This window comes from Anthonomus grandis, chromosome 2 (assembly GCF_022605725.1).
Source record: "Anthonomus grandis grandis chromosome 2, icAntGran1.3, whole genome shotgun sequence".
Classification (NCBI taxonomy): domain Eukaryota; kingdom Metazoa; phylum Arthropoda; class Insecta; order Coleoptera; family Curculionidae; genus Anthonomus; species Anthonomus grandis.
This window is the reverse complement of record NC_065547.1, coordinates 13551547-13575575: the sequence shown is the minus strand read 5'-3', so window position 1 is coordinate 13575575 and position 24029 is coordinate 13551547. Positions and strand designations below refer to the sequence as shown.

At 26.3% G+C, this 24029-nt stretch overlaps 1 protein-coding gene across 1 annotated transcript in view; it reads left to right on the top strand.

Moving 5' to 3' along the window:
* Positions 1–24029, top strand: part of LOC126733584 (limbic system-associated membrane protein-like) — a 607444-nt gene that overhangs the window by 498701 nt on the left and 84714 nt on the right. Inside the window, exon 5 of the mRNA XM_050436933.1 lies at positions 5978–6250. Coding sequence (XP_050292890.1) covers positions 5978–6250 — 273 coding nt within the window. The remainder of the gene's footprint in view (positions 1–5977; positions 6251–24029) is intronic.

Sequence of the window (24029 nt, the reverse complement as noted above, 5' to 3'; positions counted from 1 at the left end):
TTTAAAATTTTCAATATATATAAGGCCTTTGTATATTTTATTTTCTATTTAAATATTGTTGCTCTTTATTGTTTCGTGTCATGATTTTATATAAATTATTACTTTTGTAATTGTAATTGCTTATTGCTTGCTTTTTTATATTTTTATTTTTATAATAATTATGCAGTGATAAAACGCGAGTACTTTTTTTCTGCTTACTATAATTTAATATTTATAGTAATAATTAATTATAATAATAATAATTTTTATTATTTATAGTAAATATTTTCCTTTTGTTTGTTTTTTATTTTGTGTTTTTATTAAGGGTCAAATCAGTTCTTCCTTAAAATTTTAAAGTTAAATAATATTTATTCAAGAGAGATTTTTTATTTATTTTTTCTTTTTTCTATATATTTTACATTTATACTATTTTTCACTTTATTGAGCTTTTTTACTCTTATAGTACTTTATATTTAAAAAAAACTCCCTGTTAATTTATTTTTTCTTTTCTTCTGATATACCGTATTTTCTGACTATATTTTTTAAAATAATGTCAGTGTTTGTTTATGTATTTTTTTTTAAATATTTGAGCCATTAAACTTTTTTTCCATGCAGTTGATGTTTCTTTATATTTAACTTTTCGATTGTGATTTGTTTTACTTTATTTTTTTTATTTCCATTTTCTCCTTTCACAATTTTAAATTTTGATTATCCTTTTTTTAATTTTTCTTATTCTTCTTTTTATTTATTTTTTTTATTATTTAACACCATTGAAGTGCCTGGAAAACTGAATAAGTATTAATATTCGATTTCTAATAGTTACTTTTCTAGTACCTTAGTCAGCTTTTCGAGTATTTATGACTTTTTTTAGTGTTTATTACTTATTTTTGTGTCGTCTATTGTCTCTGTTGTTTTTTTATTTAAGATTTTTCATTTTTATCTTGAAAAAAAAACCATTGGTCCAATCATTTTAATATATTTTCTCATTTTTGTTTATTTTTAGGAAACACATTTTTTTTTCTGTTAATTTTTGCTACTACAGTATTTTTAATTATTATTGTGTTTAGTTTTTTTCTCCTCTTATTTTTACCGTTTTTTCAATTAAAGTTTGTTTAGTAATTTCTTTTATATGTTTTAGTGATTTCTTTAAATTATTACTTTTGTAGTTTCTTACTCAGTAATTGATTTATAGTATTTTCTTTTTTCCCTATTCTTTTTTTTTTGTTTTTTTTTATGATTTTAGTGTTTATTTATGCATTAATATTTGCCAACATCTGTGAACATAAATATTATAATTCACTTTTCGTTAGACCTTTTTAGCATTTAATTTCATGAAATAAAAATTTAAAATATAAGGATACTATTTAAGAGGAAATTCTGACTTAATACTTAAAAATTACAAATAAAATAGAAAAATAAAAAATAGGCTAAGCTATTGAAAAAGAGTGGCTAGAATAACATAAAAATAATATAAGGAAGAAACTACTTATGAACAAATTTTAACGACAAATGTAAAATAAAAACTAAATGAAAAATATCCAAAAGTTCGACAAAATGCAGCCGATTGAAAGAAATAAAAAAAATGAAAAAAAAAACAAAGAAATAGACGAAAGATTAAAGAAAAATGTAATAATTCTCATTAATATCACTCTTTAATTGTTCTTATCAAGATATTATTTAAATTATTACTTTTGAAAATTCTGTTTCAATTTTCATAATAATTACGCAGTTATTGATTTAGTGACTTTTGTATTTTTAGATTTTTTATACTATCTTTTTTTTGCTCTCCTTTTTTTTAACAATGTCTTTATTAAAGGGCAATTTATTTCTTAAAATCCCAATAAAAGTAATAATTATTTAAAGGTATATTATATATAGTATTGCACATTTTAAACAAATCTCTTTTAATTTAACTTTTCTTTACAATCTGATTCCTATTACCTAACAATATTTTAATTTTTTTTCTTCTATTATAGTGTTTAACATAGAAAACCTTTTATTTTTTTTTAATTGTTTCTTCTATAGTTACCTATTTCTTAAATTTTTTCCTTCCTGTTCCTCTTTTTAATTATTTCGTTTATCATTTAATATCAATTAAGTATCTGGAAGAAAAAAAAAATATGCTGCCGTCCTAAGAAAGAAGGTCGTATCTGCACTTTTTATATTTTTACACGAGGGTGATTTTTATAAAAATATAATTTTTGTTTGTACTATTTTAGTTACATTATTTAAAGTTATAAAATAAAATATGTACTTAAGAACTATAATTTTTTTAAATTATGTGGAATATGTTTAAAAACTTACAGTTAGGATAAGTCAGATACGCCATTTCTTTTAGATAATGTCGTATCTGTCAAAATATTTTATTAAGCCTTTAAAAATAACATATTTTATTACAAAAAAATATTATTCTTTAAAAAATAGTATTTTCTTTAATTTGAGTCAATCTAGAGCTACTTCTGTTTCAGCTTCTACGAGATTTTCCCAAAATGGTAAACGATTTTTTGGAATCAACCCTTGAATTTTAGTGAAAATGTTACTTTTTCTTTCTTTGGATATACCCCTGTCACAAATTTTTTGATTAGGGTGAGGTAAGGGCCCTGTTTCATATTTGGCTAATAGGTAATTCAAGGACCGAAAATCTTTTGAAAAAGATGTTTTATAATTCAAAGATCTTTTTCCTCTTTCGAACTGAACAAAAACCATATCTTGTAAATAGGGGTTAATTTTCTTTAGTTTATATTGGGAGGTTAAACCCGAAAAAGTATAAAAATTGTTTATATTCATTTCTTACTTACAACTTACAAACTACCTTTTTTGAATTGGCTAAAGTAACACATTCGCTGAAATCTTTGAAATCATACACTTTTTTTTCTTTTTAAGGCTAATTCAACTTGATGAAAAGCATCACTAGACATAAAAGTGTGCCCAGGCTGAAAATATTTTAAATTCAAAGTTTTTAGGTTGATTTCGTTCGAATTAATTATATATGTTAAAAAAAAATAATCCCCAGTTTTTATTTTGGGCCGAACAGTTGTCCAGCCATGTGGTCACATTTAGCGCATCTCTCATGGCTAATAAAAAATTATAAAAAGTTGAAATAATGTCGGCTCTGGATCTTCCCGATACACCTTCATGCCAAATAAAGGCAAACGGTTTTTCTTGAGATTTCCCTATTGGCACAAATGTTTCGTTGAATGCAATAACTATCGGCATAAACATATTTTCTTTAAACATATCGCATCTAGGAAGCATAATAACCTGTTTCAGTAAAAAAATTAATTATTTAATTTTAGATATTTAATTTTAAATTGAAAGGTACCTTCTGGAGGTCAGCTGAAAAGTATAAACCATCTTTCGCAGTTTTATCCTGTTTATACTCCTCCCTTGCTTTCCGATATGCATCTTGATGTTTCTTGAATAATACATATTTCACAAGTTTGGCAGATATTTTCTTTTTCATATTTGGTCGAGATACAATGTAATCTAAATGATACACAGTCAAAATACTCCTTATGACCTAAATTTGAAAACGATATATTCATTTTGGCAACAACTTTTCTATACATTTCATAAGAAATTTTAGCATTAAGCTTCAATAAAAAATCTTGATGCATTGCCCTTATTGTAATATCGCTTGGCACGTATCTTCGTAGTGGGGCGTGCTCCCGTCTGTAATGCGAAACTGTGGGTTGAAAGCTTTCAACATGTTGTTCAATCAATGTTTTATCAATTTTTTTTTTTGTTTTCTACCTCTATTATATTTTTGTAATACATTTCTTTGTACACTTTTCACCACAGTTTTCTTTTACAGATGAATATTTTTGTTTTCTCATGTTTAGTCTATTTATTTTTCGTGTTGCAGGAGAAGTATCGTACTTTTTCTTTTTCCTTATTGTACTTTTTTTTGTATAAACAGCACCATCCAAATTTTTTGAAACTTCTTCAATCATAGAATCTAGCATTTTTTTATTTTCTTTTGGAGTGTCTTTTTTTTTAAGATGGTCTTCTTCTAAATCTAAGAATTTATTTATCTTGTCTTCCGATGAACTACTGACTAAATCCGCGTCCTTTTCAAAGTCTGATAAGACAAGGTCTCGGTCTTTATCAGAATCATCACAATCTTCCGAAAAATTAGCAAACGATTCCAACGAACTAGTTAGCTTATTTTTTTTCCATGGTAGATTTTGTGGCAAGTTGCATGATTTTTTGAGTTCTGCTATTCATGCTAAAATGATGAAACAACGTATTAGAGGCTTAGACCCGAGACTAATTTTTCATACTTTTCAGTACTAAATTGAATACAATTATAAAATATACAAAATAATTTTGTTTCAAAAATACAAAATATACAGTGAACTTAGCACAACAAATTAAAACAAGTTCTAGTTAGTAGTAGCAAGTTTTTAGATTTGAAACACTTTTTAACATAAATAAATCAAAAACTACTTACCTTTATCTATTTATCGTCAATATTTCTCGAAGAATAAAACAGTAATCAAACCACTAAATATTAAAAAAACATCGATTCTTATCTTACTGTTTAATATAACATTGAAACGAGGCACACAAATTTAGGTTATGTTGTTTGCACATTCGCGAGCTCACGGCGAAATTGTAATATACGACAATATTTGTTAGTATCTGCCATATACGACTAATTTAATAAGGACACTAATTCTTTTTTGTTTTACTAGTCCTAAAAGGAACAGACGTATATGTGCGAATATGACAGTTTTTCTTAGCATTAGCTAGATCCCACAAGATTCACTAGGAACCGTGGAAACTTTGCAGTTATGACAAATTTCATACGGAAATTTGTCATAACTGCAAACAGAAAATAACAGAAAATTTTAGCCATTAATTTGCAATATACGACCTAATTTTGATAAAATTGTCAGAAAGAAGGTCGTACTTCTTTCTTAGGAGGGCAGTATGGATACAGTAAATGTCAATGATAATAAAGTCCAGGACTTAAAATATTTAAAATGGAACTAATATTTTAGTTTCTTCCGAGTATTATAACTATACAAAAAATATTAGGAAGACAATAATAATGAAAATTTAAAGACAAATATAAAATAAAAATGAAAAAAAAACAAAAAAATAGACGAACGATAAAGGAAACATTTAATAAGAAGGTTATAAAAGTAAACATGTAAAAAAACAAGGACGTAAAAGAAACTTCCCTTCAAAAATAAGATAGCTTAATTATAAAAAAGATTTGAAAAAATTTTTTAAAACTCATATTAAATTTAAGATGAATTAAAGAGGGAAGTCTCCTAAATAAATAAAACAAATCCTGGAAGAGTCCTTTTAAAGCCTTCATATCTACATATAAAATTACCTTATATGCATGTTTTAATTCGTTTCAATTCTTTATTAGACCTTCAATTAAAAAAAAACTATTATGGTATATGTTTTCCGTTTAAATATCTTATTTCACTGATTAGAAGGACAAATTTATTTCTATCGATGTTTACTTTTTAGATGATAAATTAAATTATTCGGACTGTAATACTCAAAGCCTTGTGTTGTTAAACTTAATATATTACATTACTTTAAACTCATAAAACCCTATTTTATTTTATTTTTCCTAATTGTAATGTCTATTATCCATGTTTCATGCAATTTTTAAGCAATTGGCACTAAAGTTAGAAAGTATATTTTGCTAGATTTCTTTACTCTATTTTAATTAGATAGGCTCAATCTATTTTTTAACATTTAAATTTTGCTGTTTTAGTTGTTTTACATGTGAACCACTTTCTTATATTTTTGTTCTTTTTATATCTTTATGTAATGACCATAAGATGTCCAGAAGCAAGATACGTACCATAATAGTTTTTAATTTTAACTTAAGGAAGGTCCAATAAAGATCATAACATCGCTCAACAAATAGTAACGCCTCTTTCTTTACTTTCCTGTATCCCTTTATTAAATTTTGCTCTTTAGTGTAAACCAAGGATGATATCATGTAATGGAACATATTTTTTTCCAGTTCCTCCCCAAATAACTTACGTCTCCTCAAACGGTCGGGTTGAAGTAAAAAAGGGAACGTCGGTCATCCTGGAATGCAAAGCCGAAGGCAATCCCGTCCCGAAAATAACGTGGTCCAGGAAGAATAACTTGTTGCCCGGAGGGGACCAGACGGTTATAACTTCGGTCCTTTCCCTGGATCGGGTAGATCGGCATCATGCCGGTGTTTATCAATGCACCGCCAGTAATGGGATAGGACAGGAAGCTTCTAAACAGATCGTGTTACATGTGTTATGTAAGTTTTTTTAGTTATTAATGTGTTTATATTATTGTTAACAGGTAAACTGAGGAATAGAAATTGTCTGGAAAAGTAGGATTTATAGTAAGAAGTAACTAATAGATATTATTTAAACAGATAAAGAAAGCGAGTCTTCGAAACATTCTATTTAATTAATATTAATAATAATAATAATAATAATAATAATAAGACGTTTATTAGTCACCAAGAAATTACAGCATTTAAGCACAAAAAATAAAACTAATAGATAGGTGTATTAACTTTTACAACATTTCAAATATTACAAAATTCCACTAAATATTGAGTATTTCATCATTTACCAATAACAAAAAAAAATCGAAGAATTTGTAACAAAATAAAAAAGCTAATAATGCAAGGTGACCAACAGGCCATAATATGTAGATTTACAGAGATATCCCTTACACAAAAGGCTCCCTGAATTCTGTTGAGGTCAATCTAAAGGTTTGGATCTTAATATAATTATGCTACCTAGCATAGGGAGATAATAAACTTAGTTAAGATTTTTGTTTTCCTACTCATAAATCTCTAGGTTTAACTTTTTATGTTCATTTTAACTAATTTAACTTATTATATTTTTTGTGTTTGCTTATTATATTAAACATTCTTAAAGTGTGGAAGATTTAATTTACATTAAAAGCGAACAAGCTTATTATTTAGACTTCTAAGGCAAATGGGTTTTCAACACTTTTTCATAGAATATTATTTTGTTATTGAAGGTTTGTCATCCCCATAACCAGCATAACCATATTATGCTGGTTATGCGTAATTGAAATAATTAAATATTTTATTGTTTTGTAAGTTAAATTGAAAAAAAAATATAATAGTGGAACACTTGGTTTTACACTAAAAAAAATAGTAGCAATATCATGTCGATAGATAAGGGAAGCCTGTTGTTTTCAATTAGATTTTTATTATTTTTTGTGCAATTTTTTCTCTTTGTTGCTTTTTATTCCTTTTCTACCATTAATTAATTAATTCTAGTTATAAGTTGTAATTTTTATTCTCTTTCAAGTAGTTTTCGTTTACTTATTTTTACTTACCTTGGTTCAATTAATTTTTATACACAATTAATTATTTTATTGTTTTTAATTTTAATTTGTTTAATGACAGTTATTGGAAAAACTTTTTAATTTTAAATAATTCTTTTTTGATTGTGTGTAATTCACCAAATTAGTTATATGTTATACTTTATAATTTTTGATCTAAATTAATTAATATTTTTAAATTGTTTTATATAATTAATTTAAGGGTAATATGAAAATCCCATAGTCTCCCTCCACTTATTTATTAAATATCTATCATTTTTATAATTACCGACTTGTTTCGAACAGAGTGGTGTCCATCTTTAAGGGATAAGAAGTTTAAAATTGGTATCAGTTATAGACACCAGGGTTTGAGTTTATGTCAAAAAAAAAACTTTACTTATTATTAATATTTTTTAATTGAATTTTCAGGATTTAACAATAATAAAAAAATAAAATAAATAAAAATGAATAAAACAAAATGCAAAATTAGGATAAAAGTACAAAGTAAAATAATAAACACAGGACATAAGAATCATTATCTTTGGTTAGTTTCCTACGCTTTTCGGAAAATTTCTTAGGTCAAATAAATACATAAAACAACCCAATTTTTTGTTTCTGTGATGCTTAGAGTTATCATTGATGGCTATTTTCTTAAGTTATTGAGTAATGAAAAAAATTCAAAAGGGAAAAAGTAGTAAGAAGAACAATAAAAGGATGATAAAAAAACTTTATTTATTAAAAAATATTATCCTAAAAAACATTTAATTAGTCTGCAATTTATATAAAATTAAAATAGAACTACAAAGAAAAAAAAAATTGCAATTTTTCACTAATAATTAATGAAAAAAATTCAAAAAGGGAGTAAAAACTAATTTTGAGAACTACAGGAAAAAGCGCAATGAAAAACCTAATTAGATGTCATAATTGAGGTAAAATAAAAATCCTACAATCTTCCTTTACTTATTTAATAAACATTATTAAGTTTTTATAATTCCCGGCATGTTTTGAACATTCCCGGTGTTCATCATCAGGGGTTAAAAAGTTTAAAATTGCTATCAGGTATACACATCAGGGAGTCCATATTAAAAAACCTCTTCCTTACATTTAGTTTTCTTCATTTTCTTTGTCTATTTTTTTATTTTTGTTTATTTTAAATATATAACAATTAATACCCTTTTTTTATTTATATTTTGTTTTTAGTATAAGGGGTTTTAAAAATTAGTACTTAAGGGAATAGAAATAAAAAAAAGAATAAAATAAGACCTTTTACTATTAGTATATTATTTTACTTTTAATTTGTATGCCAACTTTATTTCTTGGATTTTTTGTTTACCATAAAACTACTGTCCACTTTTATTGTTTCCTTTACGTAAATTTTCGTATAAATCACGTAAGTATTTATTAAATATTTGCAAAAAAATTTTTTTTAGTTTAATTTTATACTAATTGCAAAATAATCAAATGTTTATAGGGATACCTTTTATAATAAACAAAAGTTATTTAAAATATTCCTTTTACGTATAGTTCCAATGTTTTTATCCGTATTTTTTACTTCTTTTTGTATATCTTTTTTCATTGCTCAATAACTTCAGCACTATTCCGATCTGCAAGGTCAAATATAATTTATATCAATATAATCAAAACATTAATATGATATATCAGTTGCGTATCGTCAGCAAAGGTGGTAGCTGTACAGAAATTAGTAGAATGAAGAATATCAGCGGTGTATATTATAAAAAGCAAACGAGATAAAATAGAGCCTTAAGGAATACCAAAATTAATACTAAGGGTTTAAGAAGAAGTTCCATTGTATGTTACTTTCTGAAATCTATTATTAAGAAAAGATGAGATAATATTTAAAGAAGCATCTGAGCACCCATAATAATGCAGTTTGGAACACAAGAGTGCATGGTCCAGGGTATCAAAAGCCTTAGAATAATCTAATAATATTAAGAGACTGGCCAGGCCTTTATCGTTAGACTCCAAAATATTATCAGTTACAGACACAAGCGCTGTGGCTGTATTTGACCCTTTTAAAAAGCCACATTGGTTTTCAGGTATTATGTGACTCTCGATAACAAAACTATATAATTGGTTGTATAAAATCTTTTCATAAATGTTAGATAGTACTGGCAAGATGCTAATTATACGCAGATCGGAAAAGCAAGTTGGATTAGCAATTTAGCTAGAGGTATTCCAAGAAAAAAGAAAATATTGCCTTTCGATACAACAATTAATTACGTGTAATATATAAGTGTCGACTAAAGGGCTGCATAGTTTTAACATAGAGCCAGAAATATCATCGGTTCCTCGCGAATTCGTTTTTATTGCATAAATAGCATTATGAATTTCCTCAATAGTAGAAAGTGAAAACTTAAAAGAAAATTTTTCGTTTAATTTATTACTGCTTTAAAAGTCGGTTCTTTTTTTTCCTTTCGTAGAAATATTTTGCAAAAACGATCCAAAAAAATTGTTAATGGAATCAGGGTTAGATAAGTGTGGTGCTAAATTATAAATTTTGTTAGTCTTTCTTAGCATTCATATTAGAAAGAGTCTTTCACATTTTGGCTAGATTCTTTTGCGAACATAGATATTCAATATACTGTGTTTTTGATTCTCTGACCGCCCTAACTAAGTAATTGCGGCACTGTTTATATCTTATACGATCATCGTTTGAGCGACTTTGTTTTAATTGCGCAACGCTGCATTGCGTCGTTTTTGTGCTGCGACTATCTCATTATTCAGCCAGGGGCTGATTTTTTTGAAACTCGAATATTTCTTAGTGGAACATGAATATCAAAAATGTTTAAAAGAGTTTCATTAAGTATTTCAATTTTTTTCAATATTATTAATTTGAAGAATTTTAAACCAGTTGGCTGAATGCAACTCATGCTGAAAGGCTTCTTAGTTAAAATTTTTATAACATCTATATGTGTTAAATTTTGCTGGAGGTTTAGGAGATTTTAATTTATATTCGACAAAAACTCATAGTCAGACAAATTCTTTGTTGATAATGTTCCACAAGAAACAACAGAATCAGGTTCGCTCACAAAAACTGGGTTGATAAGAGTGCATTATTAGTATGTTCAGTTATTCTTGTTGGCTCGTTCAATATTTGGGTTAAAGAATATGATTCAAATCATTTATTTAAAGGGTTATTAAGGTTAAAGAAGTTTATGTTTAAGTCACCCATGATAATGACGTGATTAAAGCTAGGACAGATATAAGATAAAGCTTATATAGAGCTTTATAAAAACTACCTACAGCTAGTAAATATCTACCTATTGTTAATTGCAGAAATAGGAGTTTAGGTAAGGGGTTAATTTGAAAATCAAATTCTAGGCAAATATATCATTGATAAGTAAAATAATGTTTCATCATGGTAGGTTCTCAGCACATTTGCATAAAATTAAAATTTTAGACAATTCAAACTTTTCTTGCAGAGGTTATAGTAACTTAATTCAAATTCTTTTTAACTGTCCTCTTAACGTCATGCACACAATCTATATCAAGTCTTTTATAGCAGAAATATTTGGGTTACTTATAACATACAACTTATTTTAGCGCTCGATGATGGATCTATAATTAGTAAACTTTACAATTTTTTAGATGATGCAACATTTACCCATAAATTAATTAAATAAAGTAATATGTGTTTTTCCCGCTTCTTTGTTTACAATAGTCTTTTTCTTTTTGATATTAATATTATATTATACAAATGCATTAGCGAGAACCTTTGTTTAAAGATATAATCCTTTAACTTCTTAGATTTATGCAAATACTTCGTGGCTAAAACACACTTTGAAAGGCTAAGCTTATCGAAAAAAGTTTTTTTTTAATTTTTGTTTTTAGTTATTTATTATTTTTGTTTAAAAATTTTAAATTATTATTTATGTTTTACTCAAACTATATTTTTCAAGCAGAGAAAAATATTTTGACACATTTAGAATGTATACGACTTTTTCGAGCGTCCAACCCTTCAAAACAAAAATCAAACTTCCACCCATCGATCTTCCACCATCCACTCCGAAAGGGTAATTGACGACGCCGCCTGCTCCTCTGCCATCATAAATATAAAATCGCACAATATCTATAGAAATGTTTAAAACATAGACGGATTCAATTTTGCATGGCAAATCCCTTACAGCCGTATTGTTATCGTGACAAGAAAAATTGATGGGCGAATCAATAAGCGGGCCCATAAATAAAAATATATTTTTCACGGGAGGGAACTCGCGAGGCGAACAATGGCGATAAGCGTCGATAATTTAACAACAGAGAGATTTTATCTCTTTATCTGTCGACCCTTTCTCTCGCTCCTGCCTGCTCCCGCTCTGTTCCTGTCGTCACTTGCAGGAATAAATTTACGTACCCTGAAAGTGACATTGTAATCGTAGCCTTTATTGTTTACGTGTGTTACTATATATTTATTTATGACGATATCGAAATCATTTATTATTGTTTTTAACCCTTTTGAGTATTTGTCGCTATATAGGGTGGTAATTCTCTATTAAAAAAAAGCATATTTGATATTTTTTTTTAGTTTATTAGTTATTTAGTTTTAAGGTTAAATTTTTTGTTAAATTAGTCCAAAAAAAATGGCGAAATTTTAATGATTGTAAAAGAAAAATATATCGTAATTATTTTTGAGGGTATCAACCTTCGTCCAAAAAACAACCAACTCAATCCATTTAAAAATATAAGATTTACGTCATATACAAGACGACGCTTTAACATCTTTTACCACTTATTAGCCTAGGGTTAGCTTTCTTATTGTACAAAAATATCATTTACTATTTTATTTGAGACTATCGATTACCATTTATTTGCAATGGATTAATAAAACAGAAATAAGGAATAAGAATAATCAACGAAGAGAAAATAGAAATCTCCAAAAAATTATTTAAAGAAATCATAAGAAAAAAGAGTAATGACAAGAAGCAATAAAAGCTTAATTTTTCACTATTTTGAGATTATTTATATGCCAAATTAACCCAAAAAACAAACATGGAAGAATTCAGTAATACTTAACCTTTCAGTGGTCGCGCCCATTTTCAAAAAAATAGTGGACGCTGCGGACTCAGAGTCCGCAGCATTGCATTTTTTGCAAAAATATCGGGTAGGACGATTTTTTTTCTGTCGCATAAAATACAACGTCCGCGTCGATTTGGTACATTTTCAACTGGATTTTCTGAAGTCTCTGTTCCAAGGATCTCATGGATTTTAAGTTTGGTAACTTTTGATATATTTGGAATCTCTACAGGAGCTTTAAGTTGAGCTTCAACACGCTTGAATGAAAATTGACGTAAAAATTCTTTACGCTTTATTTTTGCATCTGGATCATTAGCTTTGTACACAACTCAAGTTTATTCCGGCAACATTGAACATACTATAAAATATGACCATTGGCCATCTTCGAGTAGCGCGGGCACAATTATAAACTGAATATAACTTATCCACCGTATCGACCCCTCCTTTAGTTTGATTGTACATTGTAATGATCTCCGGTTTTCCATTTTCAGAATCCAAAGCATCATCCTTGTGTAAACTGGACATTAGCAAAACATTTTTACTCCTCTTGGGTATATAGGATACAAATGTACAGTTTCATTAAATCCAAACATTGATTATTTTTCTCGAAGATTTATGGGTTGTGAAATCGGAAGTTCTCTTTTATTTTTTCTTACTGTTCCTAGTCAAGTTAGTTCAAAATTTTGCTTTAAATTCTCTATAAGGCTGTAACTGGTAAACCAGTTATCAGTTGTTACATTCCTACTAGTACCTCTAATTATTTCACACAATCTTTGTACAACAGCATCTGGAGAGTTGCTAGCTTGAAAAGCGCCTTCAGGTTGTTTACCCACATAAACTTCCATACTACATATATAAAACACCTCTGAGTCACACATAGCGAACACTTTAAGTCCATATTTATTCGGTTTGCTTGGTATGTATTGGAGAAAACTGCGTCAACCGCAAAAGGCTTCTAGTTTTTTATCCACAGTAACATAGTGAAATGAAGTAAATCCAGATTTACATTTTTGCACGAAGTTATCAAAAACAGCCCTTATTGGCGCCAACTTGTCTATGGCTCTACGAGTTTCACGTGTCTCCATATCGTCAAAACGTAAATGTCTTAATAAAAAGCGAAATCTTTGTAAGGACATTGTAAGCCTAAACATTTTAACACCAGTGCCATCGGTTTCCCACAAATCTTCAGCATTTAAATGACTGCTTTTTAACAATCCACCTAAATAAAGGAGACCTATGAAAGCAAGCAATTGAACAGATTCTGTGGATTTAGCATCTCTTTCGCGTGAATAATTGCCACGGACGGATTCAATATGCTGCTTTGTGTACTGGACAATGGTATTTACTATCTCTTTAGAAAAAAAGTGCTGCCATATTTTTATTGGAGATATTTGATTTTTTAAATCTGCTTTGGAACTAGGCAAATATGTAACCAAATTTTCGGCCGGTGCTCGGACAGCTTTTGAAGGACAATGCTTTCGCCACTTTGTGGTCTTGTCTTTGCCTATAAAAAAGGCACCTTCATTATATTCATTTACTTCAATTTCAGTATCCGAAATATCCTGTTCACTATCAGGATCATAAACCTCTGTTTCGACGACGCGTTCTTCTTCATCATCAGATTCATCCAGAGGCAATTCTTCTTCAAAGTCATTTTCCAAACATTAATGCATTAATTTTTCTAGTCTGTCTTGTTCCTTTTTATACAAAGCCATTCTAAAGGTTAAACAAAAGTAAACTATTAGTAAATAGATCAAAAATAGGCAATATTTACATACCTTTTAGCAATAAAATAATTATTTACTAAAAACGATTTTCGGCACGCCGCTAGTCGCTGCGGACTGATAACCAAAAACATTTTAAAATGGAGCGAGGGTCCGCGCGCGACCACTGAAAGATTAATCACAAAAAATTTACTAAAAATTCGCTATTGTCATCTGCCTGCATAAAAATCGATAATTTTCTATTTCTTTATCATTTCCAGACAAATTATTTCCAAGTCAAATTTTTTGTTTTAATTATGATTTTTAGGGTTGTCATTGATGGCGATTTTTCTGCAGTTATTGAGTATTGAAGTTTTGATATTGAATACTGAATTCTTTTTTCATACCGAGTAATAAAAAAAATACAAACGGAACAAAATAATAAGGTGAAAAATATTGAAACTATAAGGAAAAGGAATATAAAAAATACCTGGTATTTATTAACAAAAATTATCCTAATAAACTGTAAATTACTCTGTTAGATTAAAAGTTTATATTATAAGACTAAAAAGAAAATAAAGAAAAGAATATTTTTTGCAATTGCACTCTATAAATAATGGGAAAAAGATCCAAAAAGAAAGTAAAGAATAAGTAGAAAAATAAGAGAATGATGAGAGGATATGAATAATGAGAATAAAAAAATATCACGAAATAGTGTCTAATTAGATACTTAAATAGTTTACAATTAATATCAACTTAAACATAAACTAGATAGAAAAAATATATCTGCACTCATAAAAGAAAGGAAGCAAAATGAAAATAAGTAAATGATTTACGTAAAAGAATTTATAAATGGGGACATATATTTAAAGGTAATCAAAAAATCCAAGGAAGAAAGTTAAGAAAAAATTTAAAAAATGCAAAATTAGGATGCAAATATAAAGTTAAATTATATACAACTAGTAAATTGCCATAAAAATTATTATTTATTGATACCTTGTCTCATTTTATTCCTTTTTATCTTTCCTTTCATCTAAAAATTACTGATTATTATATTATATAGTTATTGCTTTTTATAAATGTTGAGTAATAAAGACATGGTAATTTCCATAAAATTAAAAAAATTAAATATTTAGTAATTTCAAGAATTTTAATCAATTCTAAGAATATAATGTATTGCTTGAATTATATAAAATATTCTGTTGATTATTTTAATATAATTAATACTTAATCCATGTAATCAATGAAATATTGTATTTAATTTAATTAATAAATTATTTTCTTGGAATTGATTTAGATTTCTGAATTTATTAAATAAGAGTTCTTATCTGGTATTAAATATATTATCATCATGGATCAGGAAGGACTTGGAACTCATGAAATAATTTATTAAAAAAATTGCGGAAATGTATTTTTATGTTTCTTTTTTTATTAAAATATTTTGATAAAGAATAACATCGTGAATGTATAAGAATTAGTATTGATTGTTTTTAATATATTTTGTTTTTTATTATTATCATATCAATATTATCAAAATATTGATATACTTTGACTGATTGATGTAATGTTTCTTATATTGAATTAAACATATTATCAAAATTAAGCTTTCTGAATAAAGTAGTTGTTACATTTCAATAAAAACATCTGCCGAGAATTGATATACGTTCCTCGAATCAGAAATCAATTGATACATTGAATTATCATAATAGAAATTTTAGATTATCATAATAAGCCCTTATTTACCACGATTTCAATAAATGTTGATCCAGATCAATCACCTAATCAATAAGATATTTATCATAATTTAATTCATTAAGTTTGGAATTAACCTGTATTTTTGGAATTAATACGGATAAGCAGTTATCCCCAATAATAACTGAATTTTAATCATAGTAATTCCATAACATTACTACACTCATAAATTAAGTAATTTTTTATATTTAAACAAAACATTAGCCTGAAATTGATTTAGATACGTGAAATTGATGCAGATAAACCAGATTTCAAGATAAGATAATTATATTTCAACAAGTACTTACTGAATTAGGTAAGGCCATAAAAATTATAATTTATTGGTAATCTGTCTCATTTCGTTTATTTTTATTTATCCTTTCATCTCAAAATTACTGATAAGAGAATAAACAAAATTAGCAAAAATAAAATTGCTTTTTATAAATGTTAAAAAATAAAGAAATAATAATTTCCTTAAATTTAGAAAAACTAAATATTCACTAATATTTCATAAGGACCCATCTGTATTAAATTCAATAATCTTAATCATTTCTAAGAAAACAATGTAATTTATGACACAGATTTGCCTATGAAAATAAGTCTTTAAATAAACTATCATGATAATTTCATTAAACTAATTTCAGGCACATAATAGTCCTTATCTTATTCAAGAATATTAATAGAAGTCTATTAAGAAATATTTTATTGATTCTTGTATAACTTCGATGATTATTTTGATTAAATCATTTTTTTAGCAGATAATGGACGGTCTAAAATTTTAAATCTTATATGTTTTTATTGAAGTTTAACAAATTACTTAATAATTTTGCTATTAATTTTATTTGCATATTAATATAATATTTTGTTTCGACATTATTAATATGATTATTAATTGATTAATACTTGGCAGAATAGAATACTAAAAACAGAAATCAAAAAAATAAAAATTGAATGCTACACAATCATGTATATTGTAAACCTTTATCCAATATATATTTAATAAAAAATTAATATATGTTCACTACTTTCCTAATTAAATATTTCATCATTTCCAGGAGCTTTTCTATCATGATAATAAAATCAATCTGAAATAAGGACAATTCCATATTAATTTACGGAACTTGCATCAATTCCAAGTTTATATAATATTTAATAAAATGAATACAATATTCCATTGATTGCGTTGAATATTTTGATATAAACCTAAATTCTGTCAAGTATAGGCTTTTAAGAATACAAAATTATTTATTTATTACGTTATTTATAATAATATATATTATAATAATGTTTCAATGATTAAAATATTAATAATTATTAGACTAATTCCTAGTAGGTTGGAATACTGTATACCAAAAATTGTCAAAATAAAAACTATTGCCATACATTTATACACAATTTAAACTTGTAAAATTAACTTAAAAAATAAAATATAAATAAACTTAAAATAATATATATATATATAAAAAAACTTATAAATGTACAGGGTCCGGCAGTCAAACCTGATGGTTTTTGAAATAGGATAAATAAAAAAGTTGTTGAGACATTTTAATTATTATTTTTTTATTGTAAAGACGAGAATTAAAGATTTGACATTCATAATAAAAAAGCACAAAAATAACTTATGTAGCAAAAATTATGTCACTTAAATGATAAGTGTCTATCTGTATTAATTTCAGGAAATTAAATTGATTCCAAAATAATATTGTAATTGTTAAATTATATACAAGATTTCTCTTTGATTACTTCATGTATTTTGATATAAATTACAGGTAGCAATATAATTAACTTTCATTTAAGTCCTATGAAGATGATCCCTATAAAATATTATTAATGCTTATCTGCTTTAATTATATAAATTTAAATAAAATTCAGATGGATATTGTTATTATTAAAGTAAAAAAAAATATTACCGTATTGTTCTTATTTAGATGATATTAATACATTAATATTTTGATAATACATACTAATATGATAATTTTTGAATAAAAACTTGAAAGATAAACCTTTGGAATCATTCCGATGATAATTTTATCAAACCAATCCCAGGCATGACATATTTTGTCTTAAAAAAAAACAATTTTATTGATTACTTAAACGTAATGTATAAAGTAACTCCTATCAGATTCATGAAATATATTTTGTTGATTTTTGGTTATTTATTCTTTAAAATCACTATGAAGATAATTTGTCTAAATCGATTTTAGGCAGCAAAGGAATTAAATCTGATTATTATTATTAATAAATAATTTATTGATAGATCATGAGTTATCTAAAATTTTAAAGAGATCTTATTGGCTAGTTTTTAAATTAAAAAGATTTTATTATATTAATTCCAGGTAAAAAATATTTTGCTGATTTTTGAAAAATTGTGTTTTAGAATTACTCTGATAATAACTTATCAATTATAGGTACTAAATAACTATTTATCTCAAAAACACCAATTTTAATAATTATTTATTAGATTTCTATTAGGTAAGTCTATATCGATTTTTGATTAGTTACTCTTTAAAATCCCTCTTTTGATAAATTAACTACAGCAATTCGAAGCAGCTATAAACTTAAAGCTCAAACAAAAATTTCATTTGTTCTTGGATAACTCTGTTAATTATTTTGATTTAATCATATCTTGGTCAGATTATGTGTTCTCTGGAATTTTAAATATGTTTTATTACCTCAATTAAAAAGATGATTAAATCAATTTCAGGTAAAAATTATTTTATTGAGTCTTAGGTGATGATGCTTGAAAATCAATCTGACCATAATTTTGGTCAAACTAACTAGAGATGGATATTGATTTATCTGTCATGAAAATCAATTATCAATTTTAACGATACTTTTTGGTAACAATTTATTTTATTTTAAGCAAGCTGTATTTATTTAAATCACTCAAAAATAACAATTATATTTATAATCCATTGGTATTTTATCAAGTAAATCCGTATAAGACTCATAACACATATTTTATTAATTTTTATTTCAAAAATAATAATTTTATTAATTATTTAATGATAAAGTCCTTATCAGATTTATAAGACATATTTTAATATTTTTTAATTTATTGCTCTTTAAAATCACTCTAATGATAATTTGGCTTAATCAATTCTAGACAATTAAAACAAATGCTTTATTGATTCTTAAATAACCGATGATTAGTTTCATTAAATAATTTCTTAGCGTAGCCTTAAATTTACTATAATAATAAATTAGATCAAACTAGTTCTAGATAGGTATTGATTTATTTGCCAGGCAAATAAATTATTAATTTCGACGACTACTTGGTAATGGCTTACCTTCTTTTAATTAAGGCTATATTTAAATCACTTTGGTCATAAACTGACCGAATCAGTTCCAGGTAGATATTGGCAAAAATTATTTTATTGATTCTTACGCGATAATCCTAAAAAAAAATTTCATGGAAATTGTATAAAATATTATAATTATTTAATTATTAAAGGCAGTTAATTTCTTTTACATAAACATTCATTTTTAGAACTATACTGGAGAATTTTAAAATAATTTTGAGTGAATTCATGACAACCATAACTAATTTGCTTAATACAATTTACTACAAAAATCAATTCAGAAGAATTTAGAGGGGTTAAGAATAACCCTGATATATTTTATCAAGGAAACATATTTAAATAGGCAGCAAGTTAAATGACCACAAAAAACTTCCCGAAAAACAATAAAACGCCAAGCATGCCTTCGTCACATTAATCACCTTTATAGGATAAAACACGCAACGCGACTTAAAAAGAACAAAAAATTCAAATATTTAACTGAGAAAAAAAATTAATTATATGACGAATACTTTATCGGTTATTAATTAAATTCCCTCGACGTTCTTTTAATTATTGTTTGCGTCTGGACGTCATATTCCCATCACGTTCTCCTCACGTTAATTGCAAGGCTGAGGGACCCGCCTTAATATGTTTTACCTGCCCTAGTAGAATAAACTATAATTAATCTGCCCGGTAAAGCGTTATCAGCATGCTTATTGAGCTCGATTAGTTCCAGATAAAGCCGTTTCTTCTCGCCTGATTTATGCTTTATGGTTCAATGAGTTCCATTGTCATCTAAAGACGGTACGGGCCTTTCTGTACGAAATTACATTTTTTTTGCCTTCTGGTTTGTTGAACTATCACTGATGTTAATGTTCTGTATGACAAAGCTTTTGAGCAGATAAAGGATTTTTCTTGTAGCATAACCTAATTATATACGATTTATCTTTTGTCGGTAACTGTAATAATTAAATCAGCTGATTGTTCGAAGCTTAATTGTTCGCTATCGATAAATTGTGGTGTAACAAACAATAGTGTTGATAGATTTTATAAGTTACCAAGCAAAAAAATCCATAAAAATAATATAATAATAAGTAAGGAAAAATAAGTAATAATAATTAAGGAAAATACATTTTAGAACTCTGATCGGTACTTATCTACCAAAAATTAAATAAATCAAATTTTCATCAGAGTGAATTTAAAGGATGAACAACTAAGAATTAATAAAATCTGTTTTGTGATTCTGATAAGCACGTCATAAGCTTGACCCCATAATTTGACTAATCAAGTAATATCGCAATTTTATAATTGACATTATTAATAAATTTGTAATGGTTTCCATTTACGGCCTAGAATTAATTTAATTAAATTACTAAATCAGATTTTACACGATCAATCATTATAATATTTAATTTTCCAGGAATAAGTAAATTAACAATTATTCTTTACCAATATTAATGAAATATTTTTTATTTTTCTTGAATTGATCATTTGATGAAAATATTATCTATGAAGAATTGATTTAGATTTCTGGAGTGGATACAAATAAGTCCTAACCTGAAATAGATTAGATTATTTATATAGTGATGCCTAAGAATCATTATCATAGGCCAGGATTTGATCAAATATTAAGGTTAAATTGGAAAAAGTAATAATAATATATTATTGAAATACCTATGGTAATCAATAAAATATTGATAAAATAATTAACAATTCAATCAAAATATTAGCTGCATCGAAAGGATTTATATTTTTAGAATTATTATCTATAAGATATTGAATTATCATTACAGTAGCTTTAAAAGATTTTTAGTGCTTATGTAATAATATTCACAATAATTCTACTATATTATCAAAATTAAGAACATCATTAGACACTTAGTTTTTTTTAATCAATCAATACATCTACCTGGAATTGATTTTAATTTCTCTTATTAATGAAGATAATATTTTATAGCAATAATCTCTATAGGAGTTGACAGAACTTGGTCATACTGCCATCTAATTCATATCGAAATCCATGATGTAGTCAATGAAATATTGCATGTAATTTAACCGAAACATTATTTTTTTTAGAATTATAGATAGGTCCTTATCTAGTATTGATTGTATTATTATCGTAAAATGGAAAGAGCCTATCTGCCTAAAATTGCTTTAATAAGTTGATTATCATAATAATTTGAATATAGCTCTTGTTAAAATAAGATAAGCCATCATGAGTTAGTATCATCGAATTTATTTTCCTGTCAGATAAATGAATATCCATCTGAAACTAGTTTAATCAATATTATCATCTTTGTGATTTAAATGGTTCATCAATCATGTTTCTTATTTAAGGAGTAGCACAAAAATAATAGTATATTAAATTAAACTTAAGGTTTTATTAATTATATTTAAATTTTAAAATAACCCACTATCTGCCAAAAAATGATTTATTATATAATTATTAAAACTGTTAGTTTTAGTTGAGTCCTTAGCTACCTAGAACTGATTTAGTTAAATTATCTTCATAGTGATTATGAAGAATAATCAATCAAGAGTCAATAAAATATGTCTTATGAGAAAAGGGGTCCTAGATAAGAACTTACTTGATAGAATGCGATTAAAAATTAGTAAACTTAATATATTTGAGAAAAACTATTTTATGCCTAATATTGATTTGATAAAGTAATCATCAGAATGAAAGATCATTATCTGACAGGATTTAATGAAATAGCTATCGAATCAATATTATCAAAATATTAATATGATAATATCACATAGATAAAATCAATAGTATAATCAATAGATTTTATTTCTTTTTTTAAATAAAAATATCTATCTGGAATTAATTTAAATTTCTCTATTTGATGCAGATAAGCCTTAAGAATATTTTTAAAGTCATCAACTTGCTAGAACTTGCCAGAAATTAATCATATTCGTATTTAGACTTGACATATTAGATAAAACAATTAGTGTTATCAACTTTTTTACAACAGTTTTACTTTTATAATAACACTATTGACCTGGAATTGATTTAGATTTTTAATCTAATGCAAGTTGGTATATATTTTAAAGGAATAATTTGTATGGTCCTTAATCGGATTTATACCGAATATGTTATTTATTACCTGTTATTTATACCGAAAATGATTTAGGATGTAATTCAATAAAATGTTATAAGTAATTTAACTAATACTATATTTTCTTAAAATGGATTTAAATTCCTGGAAGTATTACAAAAACGTTCTAAGCTAATATAGATTATATTATCATCATAGAACAGGAATTAGCTGTCATAAAATAATTAATTAAAAAAAGAATGGACACATATTTTAATAAAGATTACAAAATGGGGAAGTCTTCAAAAAAAATGCATGTAGGTCACTTAGGTAAATGTATTATGCATTTCGGCTGTGTAAACAGCCATCATCAGATACTAAAATAAAATACAGGTAATTCAAGACAGTTTTAAAAAAGGAGCTTATTCGCTATAACAATACAGGTTTAGAACTTACCAGAACATTACAAAAAACATATACGTTCACTAAATAAAACAAAAATTACCCGTTATCGGGAATAAAAACAACAATAGATAAAAAGAATTAAAATTAAAAACATAGTACAATAAGGAGATCTACGATTCAAAATTTAAAATTTAAACTTAGGACGATACAGATTTCTACATATTAAAAGTAGGTACTATAAGGAACTATTGTATATTAACGTTGCGTTAAAGAAAAGATTTTAAATTGTTATTGATACAAATGTTATAAGATAAAAGAGTTAAAAACAATAAAGCTAAAAGTTATTTTTTAGGGCTAATTGAATCAAAAAAGCGTAAACTGTCAAACTTAGTTTGCTCATTAATGGATGTGCAGTCTGTGGAGTTTATGGACATATTTATTTCAAATGCTTCCAACAAGTCCAATTGTAATCCTTTTTTACAAACATGCAGAACCTCAGTGTTAGGTCCCGGATCAAAATCTGGCCACACTCTAATATGTGGTTCGCAAAAGGAGAATTGGTATTGTTAATAAAAGTATTTTTATTTCGCGTGATAAGTCTTAAATGTTCGTTGACTCTGACTTCAATTTTCCTTCCGCTTTGGCCGACATAATAGATATCACATAATGGGTGGAAACAAGTAAACTTGTAAACTTCAAATCGGTGTGTTATAGGTATTTTATCTTTAGTGTTTACTAAATGTTTTGCCAAGTTGTTTTTGGTTTTAAAACAAATATTAGGTTTAGTGATAAATTCATTGGACTTCAAACACTGTGCGACACTAGAAGAGACGTTGCCAAAGTAAGTAATAGATCGATAAGATCCGAGGGTGTTGGGTTTACTTGGTAATGGTTTATTAAGTTTTTTGAAAAAATGTTTGTTATAGAGCTTCCTAATAACATTTATAGGATATTCATTGTTTCTAGCGATTTGTAAAATTATATTATATTTTTTTTTGAAATTAATATCGTTTAGTGGAATATTGAACAATCTATGAAAAAAACAATTAAAAGCGGCAAATTTTTGGCTAAAGGGATGATTAGAGGTAAAGGGTATTACTGTATCTGTGGCTGTAGGTTTACGATATATTTGAAATTCAAAATGGTTATTGTGATTAGTGATTAAAAGATCTAAAAATAGCAAACTTGATTCTTTCTCTAACTCATGGTAAGGTAAACTATATGTTGGAATGAACACAATTAATGAAATCAACACAGTTTTCTAGGTCGTCTTTGGTTCCATTAAAAATAGTAAAAATGTCATCTACGTAGCGAACCCATGTTTTTATATGTTTTTTAAATAAATGGTGTTTCGAAATTTGTTGTTTTAGTTTATACATAAATAGTTCGGCTAAAAAAGGTGACAAATTAGAGTCCATTGCTAATCCAGTTTTTTGTTCGAAAAAGTTATTTCAAATTGAAAAAAGTTTTGAAGAAGCACAGAATTGACTAAAGAACACAAATCCAAAATAAAATGACTGGGTAAATTAGTGTTAGTC